The sequence below is a fragment of the Gracilinanus agilis genome, chromosome 4, assembly GCF_016433145.1.
Source record: "Gracilinanus agilis isolate LMUSP501 chromosome 4, AgileGrace, whole genome shotgun sequence".
Taxonomy (NCBI): Eukaryota; Metazoa; Chordata; class Mammalia; order Didelphimorphia; family Didelphidae; genus Gracilinanus; species Gracilinanus agilis.
Genome location: NC_058133.1, coordinates 491,498,705 through 491,520,746, shown reverse-complemented (window position 1 = coordinate 491,520,746; position 22,042 = coordinate 491,498,705). Strand labels below are relative to the sequence as shown.

Genomic DNA, 22,042 nt, shown 5'->3' with positions numbered 1-22,042 from the left:
TCCTTCCTTCCTTCCTTCCTTCCTTCCCTCCTTTCCTTCCCTCCTTTCCTTCCCTCCTTCCTTCCCTCCTTCATTCCCTCCTTCTTTCCTTCCCTCCTTCCTTTCCCTCCTTTCCTTCCCTCCTTCCCTCCTTCCTTCCCTCCTTCCTTTCTTCTTCCCTCCATTCTCAGAGATGAGGGGGAGGATATGAAAGAAAGGATATGATTAAAATATCACTGAATGTCCTTCCCTGGAGCCTTTTCCCCTGGCTTTTCAGTCGAGTGATCTGAGTGGGCAGCAGAGGCCATGGCGCCTCCCGTAATTACAGTCCACAATTAGGGTCCTTCCCAATCCTGCCTCTCCTCGGTGACTCCTTATCTCTCCCCAACCCAGCTCTGTGACTCACACAGTCCATCACTCTCTCCACCAGGTGGCGGCGGCTTTCCAGGTATGACTGAGAGGGGCTGGGGGGAATCTGGCCTCTGGCCGTAGGGCTGATCCCTAGTGCTAGGGACCGAGCTGTCCTTCCTGACAATGGACACAGACCCACAGCCGTCCATCCGCGCTAATGATGCTCCCTCTCTGCTTTCCCCCCAGAACTGACCCGTGACCTGGAAGCCAAAGAGTCGCAGTCAGACCAACAAGGTAAGAAAGCAATGTAAGAAGATAGCGAAGGGGGCAGCGGGGTAGCTCAGTGGATGGAGAGCCAGACCTGGAGCCAGGAGGTCCTGGGTTCAAATCCGGCCTCAGCCACTTCCCAGCTGTGTGACCCTGGGCAAGTCACTTGACCCCCATTGTCTAGCCCTTACTGCTCTTCTACCTTAGAACCAATACATAGTGTTCATTCTAAGATGGAAGATGAGGGTTTAAAAAGTAAATAGATGCAAAAAAAAAAAAAAAAAAGAAGAAGATAATGAAGGGGGTGCGGAGGGTGCAGAGGACTAAAGACTCGACCAAATCATTCATTCAGCAAACATTTATTATGAGCTGTGCAACACGCTGGGGTAGATTCAAAGACAAAAGTGAAAGCAGCTAACCTTCTGCTGGAGAGGCGGCTTGTATACATGTAAAGTATAGACCAAATAGGAGGTTCAGAAGGCAGTTTCAGGAGTCCCTCGGCTCCAGGGCATTAGGGTTAGTAGGTAGGAGATTCAAGAAAGTCCTCATAGATGAAATAGCTGGAGCAGCGCATTGAGAGCCAAGCCTGGAGATGGGAGGTCCTGGGTTCAAATCTAAGCTCTGACATTTCCTAGCTGTGTGACCCTGGGCAAGTCACTTGACCCCAACTGCCTAGCCCTTAATGCTCTTCTGCCTTGAAACCAATGCTTAGTAATGATTCTAAGACAGAAGGTAAAGGGTTTTGGTTTTGGTTGGTTTTGTTTTGTTTTGAACAATAAAGCAAACGAAGTCACCTTTGAGCTGAGTTTTAAGAAAATAAGGGTTGAACCAGCAGTGGTGAGGAGGGAATACAGGCTAGGCTTGGAGAATAGACAGAACTTCCCTGAGATAGGAAATGGAGAAAGTGTGTGAGGGTTAATAAAACATAATAAGCTTGGAAAGGTATCCTGGAGGCAAAATGTAAAGGGCTTAAAATGCCAAATGGAATGTTGTATTTGGAACTAACTAGAGGCAATGGGGAGCCACTGAAGTTTATTGAGCAGAATAGTTATACGGTCAGGCCGATAATTGAGGGATTTCATTTTGGCAACTGTGAGGAGGATAGACTGGAGAGATGGGAAGACTCACTAGGAAGCTATTACAGCAATCCAAATGAGAGGAGATAAGGGCCTGAACAAAGGTGTGACACTGAGCAGAAAGAAAGTGATGGGTTAGGAGAGATGCCCTAGAGAGAGAAGCCCAAGACTCAGCAGCCCACTGGATATATGAGGTGAGTAGAGAGGGAGGAATAAGGGTGACACCAAGGTTTTGAACAGAAGTGCCAGGGGGGCAGCTGGATGACTCAGTGGAATGAGAGCCAGCCCTAAAGATGGGAGGTCCTAGGTTCAAATCTGGCCTCAGACACTTCCCAAGTTGTGGGACCCTGGGCAAGTCACTTCACCCCCAATGCCTAGCCCTTACTGCTCTTCTGCCTTAGAACAAAGACCCAGTATTGATTCTAAGGCGGAAGGTAAGAGTTAAAAAAAAAAAAAAAAAGTAAAAGTAGGGAACTACTGGTTGGTTCAGTGGATTGAGATCCAGGCCCAGAGACGGGACATTCTGGGTTCAAATCTAACCTCAGACATTTCCTAGCTGTGTGACTCTGGAACTTACCACTTACCACTCTTCTGCCTTGGAGCCAGTACACAGTATTGACTCCGAGACAGAAGGTCAGGGTTAAAAAAAAAAAAAAAAAAAGATGATGATGAGGATGGTGATGAGGGTGATGATGGTGATGAGGGTGATGGTGATCTCAACAGAGATAAGGAAGTCATAAGAGAAATGGGTTGAGTTGGAGGGAGAATGCAAGATAATGACATATTAAGTTCGAGATACAGGAGACATACAGGAGACGCCCAATAGTGAACTAGTGAGGCAGGAGAAACAGCCAGGCTGGATCTGAAGAGCTGGGGGCCATTCTGGGGGGAGACGGTAGTTGAACCCATGAGAACTAGTGAAGTCTCCAAGAGAGGGACTACAGAGAATGGGGCCCACGAGAGAGCCTTGGGGGACCCCAAGCGGCCATCTTGAACACTCCCTGGAGAGGAGTCACAGCTCTTCACCCCCTCGATCCATCCCTCTCTTCATCCACCGTGTCCTCCAGCCCGGAGAGGGGAAGGATGAGTTGGGGAGGAGGGACCCGTCCCAGCTCCCCGGAAGGAAAGGCCTGGCCTTTCCCGGTCAATCTCTTTCAAAATCCCTTCAGCCATGTGGAGTCCTGGAGGGTTCCAGCCATCAAAGAGTAGACCAGAACAAGCAATCCAGTGAATAAACGGCTGCTTTCCTCTTTCTCCAGATGTTTTGGCATCTGGTAAAAAGCCTGTGAATGGAAGGCCTGGGAGGGCGGAGGAGGGCCAGGACAGGGAGGGGATTCTCTGGTATCCATGACAACATCTGGTTGCTCAGGTGACGGGGCCTTCATTGGCTGCTCAAACGTCTCCTTTAGAAATCTGGCCAAATGGATTTTTTTTTCTCTTTTTGCTACAATCTTCTCTATTTACAAAAGAATTCCTTAAGCCGTCGGGCCTCCTTAGCGCTGGAGCCCTCCAGGGCTTTGTTTACAGACTACGTGTTTAACTGCCCAAAGGGAAACCCCTGGGTAGAGCGGATTTTGCATTTCAAAAATAATGGGAGCGTTGGAGGGATTTCCCCCCGGATCAATTTGTTTGTTTACAGATCTTTATCTGTGGGAGGGAGGGAACTCGGTTTCCTCCCCTAAACAATTAGAGAATGGGGGTGGGTGGAGATGGGGACCCAAGGAGAGATTCTTTTGATTTAGGGATGGCAATGGATGATAGAGCACTGGGCTGGGAATCAGGAAGACTCACCTTCCCAAATTCAATCTGGTCTCTGACACTTATTAGTTGGGTGACCCTGGACTAGTCACTTAACCCTGTTGGCCTCAGTTTCCTCATCTGTCAAATGAGCTAGAAAAGGAAATGGCAAACCACTCTAGGATCAAGAAAACCTCAAAGAGGGTCACGAAAAGTCAAGCATGACGGAAAACAACTGAAAAACAAGAAGTTCAGTATGAGTCAGTAATGTGTTATAGCATCCAAGAAAGTTAATTTGGATCTTGAACTTCATTAAGAAAGCTAAAGGGGGGGAGGGGGCAGCTGGGTAGCTCAGTGGATGGAGAGTCAGGCCTAGAGACGGGAGGTCCTAGGTTCAAATCCGGCCTCAGATACTTCCCAGCTGTGTGACCCTGGGCAAGTCATTTGACCCCCATTGCCCACCCTTACCACTCTTCCACCTAGAAGCCAATACACAGAAGTTAAGGGTTAAAGAAAGAAAGAAAGAAAGGAAGGAAGGAAGGAAGGAAGGAAGGAAGGAAGGAAGGAAGGAAGAAAGGAAGAAAGCTAAAATTTAGGAGGTAGCTGGGTGGCTCAGTGGTTTGAGAGTCAGGCCCAGAGATGAGAAGTCCTGGGTTCAAATGTGACCTCAGACACTTCCTAGCTGTGTGACCCTGGGCAAGTCACTTAACCCCCATTACCTAGTCCTTATCACTCTTCTGCCTTGGAGCCAATACACAGTATTGATTACAAAGTAAGGATTTAAATTTTAAAAAAGAAAGGAAGGAAGGAAAGAAGGGAGAGAGAGAGAGAGAGAGAGAGAGAGAGAGAGAGAGAGAGAGAGAGAGGAAGGAAGGAAAGGAGAGAGAAAGAAACAAAGAAACAAAGAAAGGAAGGAAGGAAGGAAGGAAGGAAGGAAGGAAGGAAGAGAAAGAAAACTAAAGTTTCTAGAAACAAAAAGGGGATGGGTCTGCTCTCCTCCATCTACTCTGATCATACCCCATCTGGTTGGCCATGTTGATCTTTCAGGATTCCTCAAAGGTCTTCCATTCTATGAATCTAACCTGCTGGCAAGTTGTGGGTGGGATGAGGAAGGGAAAAGACAGGGGAAGCGGGGGAGCACTTATTAATAGCCTACTGTGTGGAAGCAGCTAGATGGCTCCGTGGATAGAGAGCCAGACTGGACATCCTGGGTACAAATTTGGCCTCAGACTCGTCCTGGCTGTGTGACCCTGGACAAGTCACTTAACCCCAGTTGCCTCGACCTTACCACTCTTCTGCCTTAGAACAAATCTTAGGATCTAATCAAAGATAGGAGATAAGGGTGGTTGTTTTGGTTTTTTTTTTTTTTTTAAGAGCCCACTATGTGCCAGGCACTGTGATAAGATAGTATCTCATTAGATAATGAAAGAGCAAAGGAAGAGAGAGAAACACGATGTAGATGATATTCGAAGCCTGGAACGTAATTGTGTATACAGAGTATCTCCAACTTCTTAGTGTAATTTTAAACTTTAGTAACTCGGGAAGCCCTGTGTGTGTGTGTGTGTGTGTGTGTGTGTGTGAGAGAGAGAGAGAGAGAGAGAGAGAGAGAGAGAGAGAGAGAGAGAGAGTGAGCGTGTGTGAGTGTGTGTGTTCCTATTACACAGGTGAGGTAAGATTAGGGTACATTAATCAGTCAATAACCATTAAGTGCCTACTATGTGCTGGGCACTGTGCTACAGTCAGTCAAGAGTGTAACGATCTGGCGTCATCCTGAAGAGTCAGATGGGGGACATCCTAGCTGGCTGCCTTTCCCTTCCCTCTTCCCCACTCTAAGTCTAGGGGTAACAGATGGGTCTTTTTCAGCAGGAGAGCTCAGCTCAGCCCAGGACAGGAAGGTGAGGCGCATTCACGCGGCCGTGTAAGGTTTAGGAAGTGGTTGGTCTCCATCCTATCATCTGAATCTCAAGGTGACCTTGTGAGGTAGATCCTGACGGCCGTAGGATGCCCATTTTAGAGAAGGGAACAGAGAGGTGAAGCAAGAAGCTCCCGGTCACTCAGTAAACATCAGAGTCTGGGATATGTGCTCCCTCTATGCACTGTGTGTAAGGATGTAGACACATATGAAGAATGAGCAGTCACAGTGGCTAGAGCTCCAGGTCCAGAGGTGGGAGAGCCTGAGTTCCAATCTGATCTCAGGCAATTCCTAGCTGGGTGACCCTGGGCAAGTCACTTAACTCCTGTTGGCTAGCCCTTGATGCCCTTTTGTCTTGGAATTCATACTAAGACAGGGTAAGGGTTCAAAACAAAACAAAACAAACATGAATGAAAGTATAAGGGAAAAGGGGGCACGGAGTGGGGAAAGATGAGGTTGAGAAAGAAAGAAACAGAGAATTCGCTTTGGAGCTGCTATGAAATAAATACTACAACTACACAGACTATTTTCTGTTGTTGCTCTTCAGTATGACTCTTCCTGACCCCATTCGGGATTCTCTTGGCAAAGCTACTGCAGTGATTTGCCATTTCCTTCTCCAACTCATTTTACAGATGAGAAAACTGAGGTCAACGGGGTTAGGTGGGTCACCTTATGGGTCATCCAGCTAGTAAGTGTTTGAGGTCACATTTGAACTCAAGTCTTCCTAACTCCAGGCCTGGCAATCTATCCACTGTGTCATCTAGCGCCCCATATAGATAGCTGGAGAACATTTATTAGTCATACTATGTGCCAGGCACTGTCCTAAACACAAAATACAAACAAATAAGTCACTGGCCTCAGGGAGCTTATACTCTAATGAAGAGGAGTGCTGGAAAGGAGAGACTCGGCCTCTGGGAAGTATTTGGGGTCCATGAAAACTCCCCTGTCAAAGTCAGGGAGGAGTCCGAGGCAGGTGAGAATAATGCAGTGGTTCACAAACTTTTTTGGCCTGCCGCCCCCTTTCCAGAAAAAAATATTCCTTAGCCCCCTGGGAATTAATTTTTTTTTAATTTTTATAGCAATGAATAGGAAAGATAAATGCACCTGTGGCCATCACTGCTCTCCTGGATCCCTGCAGCACCCACCAGGGGGCGGTGGCGCCCACTTTGGGAATCACTGCAATAATGGAATGGTGAAAAGACTGCCCCAAAGTGGCTGGAAGGTCTGGGCTCTGGCAAGCCAAGCTCGGGGGCAAGGTGGAGTCATCTCTCACTTTATAGAGACACCCACAGGTCCCCCCTCTCCCTAAGACACACCTATCTGGGGAACATAGGGGCAAGAGCAGAGAGATACCAATCCTTTGGACTCCCCATTCAGACTGGAGCCCCATGGGGTAATGGGGCCATGTTGGGAAATCAATCTCATGGACGGCAAAGGGGATATCGGGAAGATCTGAACTCAGGTCCTGCCTCCAACACTTATGGGCTTTGTGACCCCGGGCAAATGGTTTAATCTGCTTGCCTTAGTTTCCTCATCTGTAAAAAGGAGATACCTCCCAGGGTTGTTAGATCAAAGAGATCTTTGTAAAACCCGTAGCACAGTGCCTGGGGCACGGCAAGCGCTATCTCAATGTTTGCCAGTGTTATTAAAAATAAATGTTTATAAGTGATCAATAGTTATAAAGAATATTTATATTACATTTAGTGCCTACAGTAGGTGGTAGGTGCTGTGGGGCATACCAGGAAGTAGGAGATAAGGCTTTGTATTCAAAGAAAGGAGAGGAGGATGAAGAGTACACAAGGAACGAGGAGAGAATTAATTAAAGGGGAGGCAACGTATAAAAAAAAGAAGGTGAGTCTGAGAGTTGTGTGTGAGCCCTGATCCCTCATCCGGGCTTTTGCTTTAGCTGTCAGCTGTGTGATCTTTGTGAATCTGTTCAACTTTTTTTTTTTTTTTTTAACCCTTACCTTCCATCTTGGAGTCAACACTGTGTATTGGCTCCAAGGCAGAAGAGCGGTAAGGGTAGGCAATGGGGGTTAAGTGACTTGCCCAGGGTCACACAGCTGGGAAGTGTCTGAGGCTCAACTTTCTGGGGCTCAGTCCCCTCGCCTATAAAATGACTAGATTAGACTAGAGCCCTCCCAGTTCCAGCGCTTAAAGACGGTCGCCTCTTTTCTGTTTCCATCCCAACCCTAGTTCAGATCCTTATTATCCAGAGCCTTCAGGAGCCCCCGCCCCATTGCGGACCAAATCAGGGCCAGGCTCTTCAGGCAGATATCCAAGGATTTCTGAGATCTTGCCTCAGCCTAATCATTGTCTGGTGCCTCTCCCAGGCCCCTCTAGCCCTCCAGGACCAGTGCCTTCCCTCTAAGAATATTCTCAATGTAGGGATCTTGTCTGACGCTAGTATTTCCATGGTGTCTCTCCATTAAAATTAGAGCTCCCTGAAAGCAGGGGGTCGGTTTTTTGCTTCTCTTTGTAGCCTCAGCTCTTAACACAGGTGTTTGTTGAGTGAGTTGGCTGACCGCCTCTTATTTATTTGCTTGCTTGTGTCCTATTAGAGGTGGTTAGACATAGAGAAGAATCACATTTTTTCTCTTTTCTCTTACAAACTGTAAGTAGCTCTCGAGCCGGGAGGTATCATTTATTCTCCTTTCGGTAGGAAATATGCCACATGCTCCAGGGGGCTGTAACTACACCAGGGCATCTGGAGGCTTTCCTGTTTGGGGAATGCTAAAACCTCAGTTACCTACAAGGTATTAAGGAACACTTTTAGGCAGAAGTCTGAGGATTCAGTTATATTCGTTGCAATTTCCCAAGCAACAGCAAACATGCCTCACCTTTAGACTGCTGCCCAAGGAACTCTTCTCCTTGTATCAAATCTATGAAAGATGGCCCAGGGGGCAGCTGGGTAGCTCAGTGGATTGAGAGTCAGGCCTAGAGACAGGAGGTCCTGGGTTCAAATCAAATAGCCTCAGACACTTCCCAGCTGTGTGACCCTGGGCAAGTCACTCAACCTCCATTGCCTACCCTTACCACTCTTCTACCTTGGAGCCAATATACAGTATTGACTCCAAGATGGAAGGTAAAGGTTTAAAAAAAAAAAAAAAAAAAGATGGCCCAGCTCCTAAAATGATGGACCTGGAGTCAGTAAGACCTGAATTCAAATCCATCCCTCCCTTCGGTCATTTACCAAATCTAGCTCAGGTACCACCTCCACACTCTAACTCCCCCTCCTGCCACCCCTTCTCTTGTTGTGACTCCTGAGAAATTTCCTCACCAGGTTCTCCTTACATTGAAGAAAAGAAATCAACATGATACACCCATTTCCCAGGATTGTTTTTTGAAAATGAAGGTGTCGAGTTATTGTTATTGACAAGAATAATGATAATCACTAGAATTTAAATAGCAGCTTTAGGGTTTGGAAGGCACTTTACATGTTATCTCACAATCATCGCCTCAGGGAAATAGTATCATTATCTCCATTTTACAGATAAGGAAACTGTGGCTGAGAGATTCAAAGACTTGCTCAGGGACACACAGCTAGTGTTTGAGGCACAAAGTCAGAATCATCAACAGGCCATTTGCTTGGAACTGTGGAAAGAGCCTTCTTCTTGCCTCTGGAATCAGAAGACTAGCTTCAAGGAGCAGCTAGATGGCTCAGTGGCTAGAGTCAAGCCTGGAAATGAAAGGTCCTGGGTTCAAATATGTCCTCAGGCCCTTCCCAGCTGTGTGACCCTGAGCAAGTCACTTAAACCCACTTGCCTAGCCCTTACTGTTTTTCTGCCTTGGAACCAATACTTAGTACTGATTCTAAGATAGAAGATAAGAGTTCTAAAAAAGACTAGCTTCAAATCCTGATTCTGTGACAACTAGGGCTATAGGGGTTGTAGATGGGTGAGGACCTGAAGTCAGGAAGACTTGCTTTCAAATCCTAAGACTGAAAGAGATTAGGTCACTGCCCAGGTGCCTGAGCTGGGATTTGAATCCAGATCTTCCAGACCCCAAAGCTAGTGCTCTTCTGCAATACCACAAGAATTATTGCAAAGGAAAAAGACAGAGCCTCCTATGCTTACCCCAGAAGGGTAGCCTTAGGTAAATACTATCCTAGGAAGAGGGGGAAGGAGAGAGAGAGAGAGAGAGAGAGAGAGAGAGAGAGAGAGAGAGAGAGAGAGAGAGAGAGAGGGAGAGAGAGAGTTGAAGGTAAATAGTGGTTGGAGAAAAAGCAGCAGTCTGAGAGACATCATGTGGAAGGAAGCTGAGACTCAGAGAATGATGGATGGGGCTGGAGAGATCCTATGGAGAAGGAACAGTAACAGGTACCTGAGACTCCATCTAGTTCAACCCTCTCCCTGCACAAATTCTAAAACTAGGACAGGTAAATGACTTGCCCAAGATCACCTAGGCTGTAAGAAGAGTCAGGATTCAAACCAAAGTCTTTGACCTTTTTTTTAAACCCTCACCTTCCATCTTGGAGTCAATACTGTATATTGGCTCCAAGGCAGAAGAGTGGTGAGGGTAGGCAATGGAGGTTAAGTGACTTGCCCAGGGTCATACAGCTGGGAAGTGTCTGAAGCCAGATTTGAACCTAGGACCTCCCATCTCTAGGGCTGGCTCTCCATCCACTGAGCTACCCAGCTGCCCCCTTTGACTTCTGACAATTTTATAAAGACAGCCTTCTTTTTACTGCTCCATGCTGCAAATGAGGAGGAGGGCTAGGAGAATATCCAAAATGGGACTTTCTGGGTAAGAAGTAAGAAGGAGCTGCCAGGTGGAGTTCAATGTTTTAAACATATTCATGATCCCTTTATTATTGTTGCTGGGATAAACCTATAAATCTCTTCCAGCAGCTAGGTGGTGTAGTGGGTAAAGTGCTAGACCTGGAGTCAGGAAGGGCTGCATCTTTGTGTGTTCAAATCTGGCCTCAGACACTTAGTAGCTATAGACCCTGGACAAGTCACTTAACCAGTGACTTTAGTTACTTATCTATAAAATGATCTGGAGAAAGAAATGACAAACCACTCCAATGATTTTGTCAAGAAGATTCCAAATGAGGTCACAAAGAGTCAGACACAACTGGACAACATGAATCTCCTTAAGGGGAACAAAGCTATTCTCTCCCACAGTCTGGAGAGGCAGGAAATATTAAGGGAAGGGGCAGAGCAATGGGCTGGTCTCAGGGAGATACAGAGTTAGGATGTGGCCCCCCTACCTTGGATTTACACTCTAGTCAGGGGATTAGATCCTTTCGTACATAATTATAATATACAATCACATATGATTAGTGCATCAGAGAAGTATTTAAGTGCAGTGTGAAGTCTGAGGGGGTAGATAATCCAGAGTAGGAATCCAGAGGTAATTCAAGAAGGCTTCTTGGAGGAGGTGGCAGTTGAGTTGGGCTTTAAAGGATGGACAGAAATTGTACAGGTGAAGAGAGGGAGGGAGTATAGTTGAGGCAAAGGGATCATTTAATAATAGTAAGTTCTTTGAGAGCAGGGACTCTTCCACTTTTTGTCTTTGCAGCTCTACTGCCTGACTTGGTTCCTTGTGTACAGTATGGATTTGGATTGAATTAATAGGGTACATTTAATTAAATAACATAGGTAAAGTACCTTGCAGCCTCAAAGTGTTAGATAAATATTAGCGCTTATTATTATTATTATTATTATTATTATTATTATTATTATTAACCGAATTGTGCTACCTTGTTGAAGCAAAAAGATTTGGAACCAGAAGACAGAGGGTTAAAATTAAGGCTCATCCACTTACCTTATCTCTGAACCTCAGTTTATTTCTCTGTAAAAATAGAATTGGAGGCAGCTAGGTGGCACAATGGACTGAGCACCAAGACTGGAGTCAGAAGGTTCAAATCTGGCCTCAGATACTTCCTAGCCGTGTGACCCTAGGCAAGTCTCTTGACCCCCATTGCCTAGCCCTTGCCCTTCTGTCTTAGAGTTGTTACTAAGAAAGTAAGGGCTCAAAGGGGGAGAAAGCTGGATCAGATGATCTCAAAGATGTCTTTCAGTTCAACATGGTAATCCCATGGCCTGGAGATGACCCTGGGTTCTCAAAGGCTTTGCCAGCTGAGTACAAGCTCAAGCAGGTCTCATCTTCTTGGAAAGACTTAAGGGACAGGCCTGGAAACAGATTGCATATTGGATGAGGACCAGCCTGGCCAAATTCTGAGAAGCTCAGCACTGGGTTGATAAATTTTTCAGCCCCAGCAACTCTGTAAGGCTATTCTCTTGGGCAAAGAGGGGCCTGGAGAGACAGGCCATATGGAAGAAATGATGAGTCTTTGAAATACTGGATTAAGTACTGAAGTAGCTCCTGGGTAAGAAGTAATTCTTACAATAACCAGTGTATTTTCCATGAAAAATAAAATAATTCCTCAGGAAAAGGAAGGAAGGATGAAGGGAGGGAGGGAAGAAGAAAGGAAGGAAGGAAGGAAGGAAGGAAGGAAGGAAGGAAGGAAGGAAGGAAGGAAGGAAGGAAGGAAGGAAGGAAGAAAATACTAACATCTGCCTCAAAAAGTCCTTTGTAGGCAGCCAGGTAGCTCAGAAGATGGAACATTAAGCATGGAATCAGGAGGACTTGAGTTCAAATTTGATCTCAGACACTTTTTAGCTGTGTGACCCTGAGCAAGACCCTTAACCCTAATTGCCTAGCCCTTGCTGCTCTTTTGTCTTAGAATAGATACTAAGACAGAAGGTAAAGGTTTAAAAAAAGAAAAGTAAAACTCTTTTCCAGAGAACAATAGCTTCTTAGTTACATGTAGTCATTCCCTAGGTATAGTGCCTAGTTGGCATTGCTTCTCACTAATCCTTGGCACATGCTGCTGGTGGCGGCTTTCCCCAGTTTCCCAAGAAACAATATCAGCTATTACTCCCCATTGCCCTTCTTTCCTGTAAACATAAGTAGGAGGTAGCCTCACTAACCCCATTTCCAGATAATAAGCTTTGTTTTTTAAGTTCCATCTCAGAATGGAAGAATGGCAGGAATATGTCAGTTTCCCAGTCTTGGCAGGAGACATAAGAATGTCTAGATACCTATTCAAAAGCAATGATAGATCCCAATGTCTCCACTCTAAAGTCTTTCCTTGCATGATGGTACCAAATAACCTCTGACTTCACACTAGCATCTCTCAGAAGCCCCATCTCTGAGCTAGNGAAGGAAAGAAGGAAGGGAGAAAGGGAGAAAGGAAGGAAGGAAGGGAGGGAGGGAGGAAAGAAGGAAGGAAAGAAGGAAGGAAGGAAGGAGAGGAAGGAAAGGAGGAAGGAGAGAAAGAAGGAAGGAGAGAAAGAAGGAAGGAAGGACAGAAAGAAGGAAGGGAGGGAGGAGAAACGTGCTGGATGGACTCCTTAAGTGCAAACTTTGCCTTTAAATATCTATCATCTATCTATCCACTTTAGTGTAAGTGGAAAGAGGCCTGGACCTGGAGTCAGAAGGAATCTGTATTTCATTACCTGCTTCTGGGCTCACTGGATTATTTTGGACTTTGTTCTTCAGTTCCCTTCTCTGTAAAGTGTAAATGCTCCCATATGGTGCCAGTGGGAAAAGCCCTGGATTTAAAGTCAGGGAATCACAGGGTTTCTAGATCTGGCAGAAGAGACACATTGGTACCATTTAGTCCAACCCCCTTATTTGACATTTGAGGAAGCTGAGGCTAAGAGAAGCTAAGCTACTTGCCCAGGGGTACAAAGATAGTAAATAGTAGACAATGGTCAACCTCTCCAGTATCTAGCCAAGAAAACCCTGCAGATCCGACCCCCACTGACTTGTTTTTACTTCATATATACTTGTATATGTGTTATCCCTCTCAATAGGATGTAAGTTCCTTGAGAGCAAGGACTAGTCTGCTTTTGTCCTTGTATCCTTAACACTTTGCTGAGGTCCTGACATAGAGGAAACACTTAATGAATGTTTGTTGACTACTTCTATTGGGGGCAGGGATAATAATACTTAAAGCTAACTCCCTTCTTCATAGGGTTGTTAAAGACCTGGGCTTTGAACCCCTTAAAGCTGCTTGATGGGAGTGGTTATCCTTTGTTGGCATGGTGTGGAAGCTCCTGGTGTGGGCCGTCTAGATGCCCAACCTGGCTATGATTTATCTGCTAAAGCCTTGAGAGTTGCCTGAGGCACAGAGAGAAATGAAATCATTTGCTCCCAACTCTTCAGCTAGTAGGGACCATAAATCCGGGTTTGAACTTGAAACCCAGCATTCCATCTCCTACTTCATGGTGTTTATACTAGTTAGCATTAGGAGGCTTCTTATTCAGTCACATCCAGCTTTTGGTGACCCCATTTGGAGTTTTCTTGGCAAAGATTCTGGAGTGGTTTGCCATTTTCTTCTCCAGCTCATTTGACAGAAAAGGAAACTGAGGCAAGCAGGGTTTCCTGACTTGCCCAGGGTCACTCAGCTAGTGTCTGAGGCCAAATTTAAACTCATGAAGATGTTTTCCTGACTGCAGGTTCAGCACTCTATCAGGTTTGACACAAAGCTGCATTATTGGAATAACAAATATTGAGATAAAAGGTACATTGCCCAGGGCAAGCATATAACTGTAAGAAGTAAGAGTCTAAGACTGGTGAGATCTGAAGGTAGACTCCAAAGAGTCTGTCCTTTTTCCTAGACAGAGCTGCCTTCTCAAATGTTTAGAGAAACCCCTAGGGCAGGACCAGCAAACTGGAAGAGACCTTAAGGTTTATACATTTGGTTGCCCTTCATTTGACCAAATAGGGAATGGAAGCTGAGAAAGGGGAAAGTGATCTCAAAGGATCATAGCCGGCCAAGAACCTGGAGAAAAACCAAAGTCCCTTTGCTTTGGAGAGCTGCAGCCCTTTCCTTGTAGCAGATGCTTCACAGATCTGGGGCTGAAAGGGAAGTCAGAGATCAATAAATCTATCCCCCCTCCCCCCGTTTTACAGATGAGCAAACTGAATTTGGGGGCAGTGAATGGAACTGCACAAGGTCACGCAGGATTTTCAGCCAGGGTTCTTGGGATGTTTGTGTGTAGTGTGCCCATTTGGCAGCAGTCTGTTGAAACCCATAAACCCTTTCTCAGAATCACATTTTGAAATGCACAAGATAAAAATGCATATTATTACAAAAGAAACCAGTTATGTCGAAATCGTTATCAAAATATATTTCCTTTTTAAACCCTCATCTTCTGTCTTATAATCAATAATATGTTTTGATTGGTTCTAAGGCAGAAGAGGGGTGAAGGCTAGGCAATGGGAGTTAAGTGACTTGCCCAGGGTCACACAGCTAGGGAGAGAGAGACTGTGAGCTCAGGGTTTCTGACTCGAGGTCCAGTGCTCATTCAACTGTACTATTGCTCTCAGCTTAATAAATAATTTTTAGCAGCAAGCTTAATAGATGCATGGATGACTGAAAGAAAGCATGGAGGGACGGATGAGTGAATGGAAGAATAGATAATGAATGAATGGATGAGTGATTGGTTGGGGGATGGGAGGAACACCGAAAGAATAAAGGAATGCTTGAATGGGAGGGGCTGGGGGGAGCTGATGGAAGCCCGGGACCCCGGGTCGGTAAGTAGTCCGGCGGGCAGCCCTTCAGCTCTCCCTCCCCGTCCCGTCCCCGCAGAGGAGGCGTCGCGGCATCTGGAGGCCAAGTGCCGGGCGCTGGAGGAGCAGCTGGCGGCGCGGGAGCGAGGCAACGGCGAGTTGCGGCGAGAGCTGCGGCAGCGCGACGCGCTCGTGTGGGCGCTGCGCTCCAGCCTGCGCAGCAAGGAGCGCCGCTTCCTGGAGGAGCTGCGGCGCCGCAGTCACCGCGCCACCGTGCTGGGCACCGAGCTGCAGAAGCAGAGCGAGGCCGCCGCCTACCTGTCCTTTCAGCTGCACGCCGCCCGCCAGAGGTTGCACGGGCTGCCTCGCTCCTCCCCTGGCCCCGGAGCCGTCGGGGGCGCAGCAGTTTCGGCAGCAGCAACAACGGCCGCCTCAACCGCAGCCCCCGCCCCCGCCCCCGCGGCAGGAGGCCGGGACCGAGTCCCGCAGGCCGCTGGCGGGCGGCCCAGGAAACGCGGGTCTCGCGGCCGCCGGCCCCCTCCTTCGTCGCTACTCGTCGAGCCGTGTGCTCTGGGCAGCGCCAGGGACTGGGCGGCCTGGGAGCTGAGCTGCAGGCTGGACGAGGCCGAGCCCGAGCCCATGCCCGACCCTGCCCTCTTCCTTTCCGCCCGTAGACCTCCGAGGCCCAGGGCTCGGGACAAGGCCCCCCAGACGTGCGCCAGCCCCCGCAAGCCTGTTCACCGGGAGCCCCCCGGTGAGGCTGCCGCCGGCCCCACCCAGCCCCGATCCTGCAAGAGTACGCCGGGGAGGAGGCCGGCCGCCCCCAGCCCGGATAGCTCGGTTGATCTGGAGTAGCAAGGAACCTAGGGGCAGAGGGATAGCGAGATGGGACGGGACCCCTCTCACCCCGGGGCGGACACCCACGGCAGGCGCTCCCTAGGCCGAAAGCCGGAGACCTGGAACAGGACTGCCTAGGGAGAGCAGGCTCAGCGGAAGCTCCTCGGGCGCCCTGCGTGGGCCCAGGGAAGTAAGAGAAGGGTCTGGGCCAAGTAGGCTGGAATTGGGGGCCTCTGCAACTGAGCGGGTGGGGGATAATGGAGGGACCAGATTCCTCCCCCACCCCACCCCCTTCATTTATACTCACAGACTTCTCTGAAGCTTGGCCACTCACCGCCCGCGCTCCCCTCCATGCCCACCCCTTTGGGAAGGAAACCCCAGCTCCTTTGAAAGGAGGGGAAGATTACAATAGGGAGAGTAATTGCACACATTTGTAAAAAGGAAATTATTTATCTATATTCTCTTATATATCTCCTTTCCCAGGAGAGGGGAGGAGGGAGAAGGTCGCAGGGAGTAAAACTGACAATCGGGGGGTGGGGGGGGATGTAGAAAGGGACGGTTGCAAGCAAATAATCGCCTCGGACTTTAGAGCGAGGGGAAAGGCTGTTGGCCAGAGAAGAGAGGGGAAAGCCGGCTGCCTCTGGTTGTCCCTGAGACCTTGGAGCTCCTCTCTCCTACCCACTCTCCGCCCTGCATGGCTTCCGCGCCCCCTCCGCAGAGCCGACCTCAGCGTAGCCGGTCCTGTGGTCCGGCAGGAGGCGGGGCGGGGGCGGGGCCCTGAGGCTTTCCCTGAGAGGGTGAGTATAGCCCCTTCCGCAACAGCTTTGCAAGCAAGCACGAAACACTTTATCCCCCACCCCAAGCCTAACGTCCCTCCGGGGATCCGAGAGGGGAATCCACCTAGTCTGCGTCTTTGCTACTTCCTCCTCAGCTCAGGATGAGTGGGTGAGGTGGGGCACCCTCGCCTGCCCTGGGCCAGGTGGGGAACTTGTGCTCTCCCATGGCTGTAGGAGGGGCTGGGAATGGGAACCTGGCAGCTTCCTCTGGGAAGCTTTCTGGGACTCTCTTCTTTGGTACTCCTTTCAGCTGCATCCCAATGAGCTGGCTGGGGCTGAAGGGAGGGGCTGGCTGCCGGGAACTGAGAGTCATTAATGTAGGTGTGGGGTCCTCCGAGTTCTATTACAGCCCCCTCCCTCTCCGCTGGACACTCCTGCCCCACGGGCTTGCTAGATCTCTTGATATCCATTTTGTTTAGGTAGGAATGGGGTGGGGGGAGAAAAGGATGGAGAGAGACTCCCCAATGCACAAAGCCTCAGCTTTCAACACCAGCTTCTGCCTGGAGCCTGATAGGTTCCCCCACTCCTGGGAACAAGGAGAAAGTGGAATCCAGGAAAAGGAGAGGGACAACCATAACCATTGGCCCGAGCTAGGCAGTGGGGGGAGAGGTGCACCCTCCCCTGGACACTCGGTGCCGGCCTGGACGTTAGGAGGGAAGGGAACGCTGCAAACTCAGCCTATGCCATTCAGCCTTGGAATGGGTCTTGGGACCCAGTTTTGGCTCTGTAGCTACAGGCCTGCCAGTCTGGACTTCTGTCCAACTGTCTCCCCAGAATCAAGAGGGGCAATAGCTGAGCCTCTTACCAAATCCCTAGGAAGAAAACGCTAGACCAGTGTAGGGGGAAGCCACTTCTCTGTTTTGTCATAACTCCTCTGCCTACTCTAGGGTAAAAGGGAGCATCCCTAACCCCTAGGAATCCAATCAGGAAGAGCCCAGCCCCCTAGTGGGTCCTGCATTGAGCCCTAAGTGCCTGTCAAGAGTTTTCCAGAGTTGGAAAAGAGGCTCTTTGGAGGGGGAGGAAAGCAAGACCATCTTCACGTATCCATAGTCGCTGGTACACCCCCAAAATAGGCCTCAAGCCCAGATTCTACTTTCCCGAATAATTTTAATTCCTCAGCCTTCTTCCCTTTGTGGGGGAGGGGAAGGATACAGGAACCCAGGGCCCTGCTCCCATCCACTCTAGAGGACTCATAGGGTGCTGTAGGAAGTGGGAGATAGGAAAGGGTCAAGGCAAGGAATGAGGGAAGGGAAGGGTGCCTGTAATTCAAGAGAGGAAAAGTCTGAAAAGGGGACGAGACAAGGAGTGAACAGAGAGCCCTTGTAGGCTTATCTTCTGAACCCCATCTTCATACCCAGGTCCCCCAGAAAGGGAGTTTTGAAAAAGTCTTTTTCCTTCACCTAAATTTGGGGGGGGGAGCCTGGTCATTGGCGAGGGGTCTCCAGAAAGATTCTCCTGGAGGAAGCGGACTGCTGCTTCTCTCCTGGGAAGTGATGAAGGATCAGCAGAGCTGAGCAAGCGTCAGACGCCCATTCTCAAATGCACACCCAGAAGCCCCGAGCCGGTGGAGACAGTTTTCAACACCCCGGTTTTTCCTACAGCCCCTTGGGGGCATCTCACTAAGCTACTCCAGCTCCTTATCAATAGGACACCTACCTAGAGACCCCACTCAAGCTCTCGGGCTCGTTTACCGGGATGCCCGGCTCCCTGCCACAGTGTATCTGCTAGCCTTCCCCCAGCTTTGGGAGTGAAACTGCTCCTGCCCCGAGGGCTTGCAGGCTTCCGGACGTTAAGTACCTTCGCTTTCCCTTCCCCCTCCCCGGAGTTTTGCTTTCATGGTCTCTATCTCACGGTATCTCTAAATCTCTCGCTGCCCGGGGCTCCTGGGGACTGTTTGCTGAGTTTTTGTGTCACTCTCTGGCCCTCTTAGATGGGACCTGAGACACGTACGGAAAGAGAAAAGGCACGCTCTCTCCTTTAGCCCTGAACAACGCACTGACCTTCGTCTCCCGGGGCTGCACGCCAGGGAAGCATGGAGTGACTTTTACTCATTTGTTTTCTTTTGCAGTGGTGGGGAGGGAACTTCCCCTATCACCTAATAAAAGCCATAGCTCCTTCAGCCCTGTTGCAATAGCCCTCCTCTCCCTCTCTCTCTCCCTCTCCCTCTCCCTCTCCCTCTCCCTGACTTGGCTCTTCATTCCCAGAGTTCCCAGGCATTTTCCAGAAAGAGTCTTCGCCCACACAGAAATCACCACCTAACCTGTCCAGCCTCTCCCCAGGTTACCCCACTTGGGCTCCCCAATCTGCCTCTTCCTCATGTACCCTCCCCCTCCTGGCAAACGGAGATAACAGCACTTAATCTTTTTGTAGGGTGCTTAGAGATCCCCAGATGAAAGGGTGTGGATGCTGGGGAGGAGGGAGGAGGATCACTGCACATTCAGCTGAAGTAGAAGACAGGAGATATAAGAGAAAGGAAAGAAACTCAGTATCCACACACTGAAACATCACCATTACCACCAGCACTTAGCAGTATCTGGCACACAGTAGGCATTTAATAAATGCTAGTTAGAATCTGCCCACTCAAACTGTAAATGCTTCCAAGCCTGGGGAGAGGGAGTGCCAAATGGACAACTATCCAGAAACTCTGTCCCGAGACACTCTTAAAGGAAGAGCTGGAAGATGGGGAAAGGATCATAACTTGTCTAACTCCCTCATTTTACAGAGAAGGAAACTGAGGTCCAGGGCAGATAAATGACTAGTAAAGCAAAAAGAGATCTCAGAGACCCCTCATTTTTCAGAGGAGTGAATTGAGTTCCATAGAGTAGAAGTGATTTCCCCAGGATCACACAGAAAGTTTCAGAAATGAGATTTGAACTCAGGTCCTCTGACTACAGGCTGGCTTCTGACTGACTCACTTCTACTGTATAGGAACAAGGTCCTGGAAGGTCAGGTTATTAATAGGGTGAAAAGGCAGATCTCCTCCCTATCCCCACCCCAGTCCTCTAAATACTTATCCCAGCTTGGGTCCTTACCCCCATTTCTCTCCTACAGACCCTTATCCCTATCCCTATCCCTCTGCCTCTCTGATGGGAGAAAGGGGGGCGTGAGACTTTGCTGCAAAATGGATATGGATGGGAGGTACCCTTCACTTTGCCTCCTGAGATCAGAAAGTGGAGGCCTGTTTACTTGTGCCTCCCCCTACTCTCAGAAATGGGTGTACCACAAACCAGAGCCATATGAACCTGGCAAGGTGGGGATCTGAGTGATGCCATCCTACTAAAGACTCTAAGGAGAGGGGCAGCTGGGTAGCTCAGTGGATTGAGAGTCGGGCCTAGAGACAGGAGGTCCTAGGTTCAAATCTGGCCTCAGACACTTCCCAGCTGTGTGACCCTGGGCAAGTCATTTGACCCCCATTGCCCACTCTTACCACTCTTCCACTCATGAGCCAATACACAGAAGTTAAGGGTTTAAAAAAAAAAAAAAGACTCTAAGGAGGGAGATCTCTTCTTGGCTGGGGAAAGGAGACATCAAGCAAGGTTAAAAATTAGGAGAGCTGCAGCCCTAAGGATGCCTGTCTTTCCTCCTCCCCCTGCCACTGCCTTCCCACTCTGCTTTTGAAATGCTGCTGCTATTTTGTTAGTATAAAATAGAAATCGCACTTTCACCTCTCTCTCCCCTGTCCTATGGGGAGAACTAACTGGAATTAAATTCCACATCAGGCCAAGGTGTTCAGATGGGGTGTGGGCAGATGTGTCAACTAAGCCTCATCTTGTGCTCTCATCTTGCCCCATCTGGGAGGGAATGCCCATGCAAAATCCTTCCCATTCCACCTGACTGTGATACCACATCTGGGTTGCCTTGATTCCCCTGGAAAGTTTCTTTAGGTCTGCAGTGAAGGGGAGGAGAATCCAACTGCGCCGTTCCCCAAATAAGCTAGGGAATGGGAATGTGGGGAGTGAGTTGGCTCATCTATCCTAGAGACAAGGACCCTCATTTCCAATATCACTTCCAAATGGCTCCTATCCTCAAGCCTGGGCAGTCTCCCGGTCTGGTATTTTCAGGCTAGAAAATATGAAGCCCATCCTCGTCCTTCCTCTACCTACCCAGACTCCCCTAACTGCTCCTGCAACAAGAAAGACAAATCCCCCCCTCCTTAGGAAACAAAGAGCCCCCCACCCCACCCCCCAAAGCTAGAATTCACCTAGTATAGGGCTGGAGGGGGAGAAGATTGTGGCAATAGGCCAGAGTCCCCACTGGGACAACCCATTTGGTAAAAGTGGGGAGCCATTGAGTGTTATAGATGGTGTGAGTCAATGTGGCCTGGGTTTCTCCTTGGCATAAGCCTGGCAGGGATGGGGCTTTTAAATCCAGAACTTTTCAAAGTATATTCTCTTGAAATCACCCACCCACCCACAGAATTAGAGCCCTGTGCTGTAAGTGTGACTGTGGTATGCCTTATTCCTAATAAAAACAAGGAAAAACATGAGCGGTGTCTTCTCTCTCCTGTGGCCTGTGGAGGCTGGGAAGTGGAATAGTGGGGAGGGTTTTTGGTGGGCTGTGCCAGTATGAGACTTAGCAGGCTGACCTGAGTCAGCTTCCTCCGGACTGATGCCGAGAGAGAGCTGAAGTCTGAGAACCATCAAGGCAGGCTCTGTGAGTTATAGATGCTCTTGGATGGGACCATCGAGGGATCAGAGATGACAAAGTAAACCTAACTGCTAGAGCCCTTGTCCAAGTTCACCAGCTGTCCCTTGTCGTCACCTTGACTGACCTCAGAGAAGCTAGAAAAGAAAGGCATGGGCGGAGGAACCATAGATCTAGATTGGCAAGATGATCCTATTATTTAGATGGCCCTCTAGGTCAAGTCAATGGGTTGGCAAACATTTATGAAGCACCAGCTATAAACCAGGAACTGGTACTTCGAAGGTTCATGGTTGCCTTTTGTTTTTACTTTCTATTCCTTTTTGGAAGCCCTTGCTTTCTGGCCAAGGCAGAAGATTGGGGAGGGCTGGGCAATCGGGGTCAAGTGACTTGCCCAGGGCTACAGCTAAGAAGTATCTGATGCTGGGTTTTGAACCTAAGCCCTCCCAGCTCCAATCCTGGTTCTATCTACTGAGCCTCTAGTTGTCGTTTTAACATACTCCCTCTCCTCACCTAGTGAACCTTCCCTGGCAACAAAGATATTTAAAAGTATTTCAGCAAAATGAACACATTGGCAATGTCTGTCAGCATATGCAGTATTCCACACCCGTAGTCCCCCATCTTCCCTAACAAAAGAAGGACCTGTATTTTCTTATTTATGTGTTCTCTGGGGCCAAACCTGGCCATTATGTTTTATAACCTTCAGTTTTATTTCTTAATACATTTTTATCTGGAGGGGTGGGGGAAGGAATTCGAGAAACAAAATTTTATAAAAGCAAATGTTTAAAATTGGTTTTATATGTCATTGGGGAAATAAAGCATTGAAATATTCAAAAATTTTAATACATTTTTATTAATTTTTTTCTATCACTCTCATT

The 22,042-nt window shown here is 48.5% G+C and overlaps 1 protein-coding gene across 1 annotated transcript in view; it reads left to right on the top strand.

Annotated features, from left to right (window-relative positions):
* CCDC92B (coiled-coil domain containing 92B) overlaps positions 1–15,705 on the top strand; it is an 18,896-nt gene extending 3,191 nt beyond the window's left edge. The window contains exons 2-4 of the mRNA XM_044675605.1: positions 577–624; positions 14,930–15,240; positions 15,340–15,705. Coding sequence (XP_044531540.1) covers positions 577–624; positions 14,930–15,240; positions 15,340–15,705 — 725 coding nt within the window. The remainder of the gene's footprint in view (positions 1–576; positions 625–14,929; positions 15,241–15,339) is intronic.
* The last annotated feature ends 6,337 nt before the right edge of the window (positions 15,706–22,042 follow it).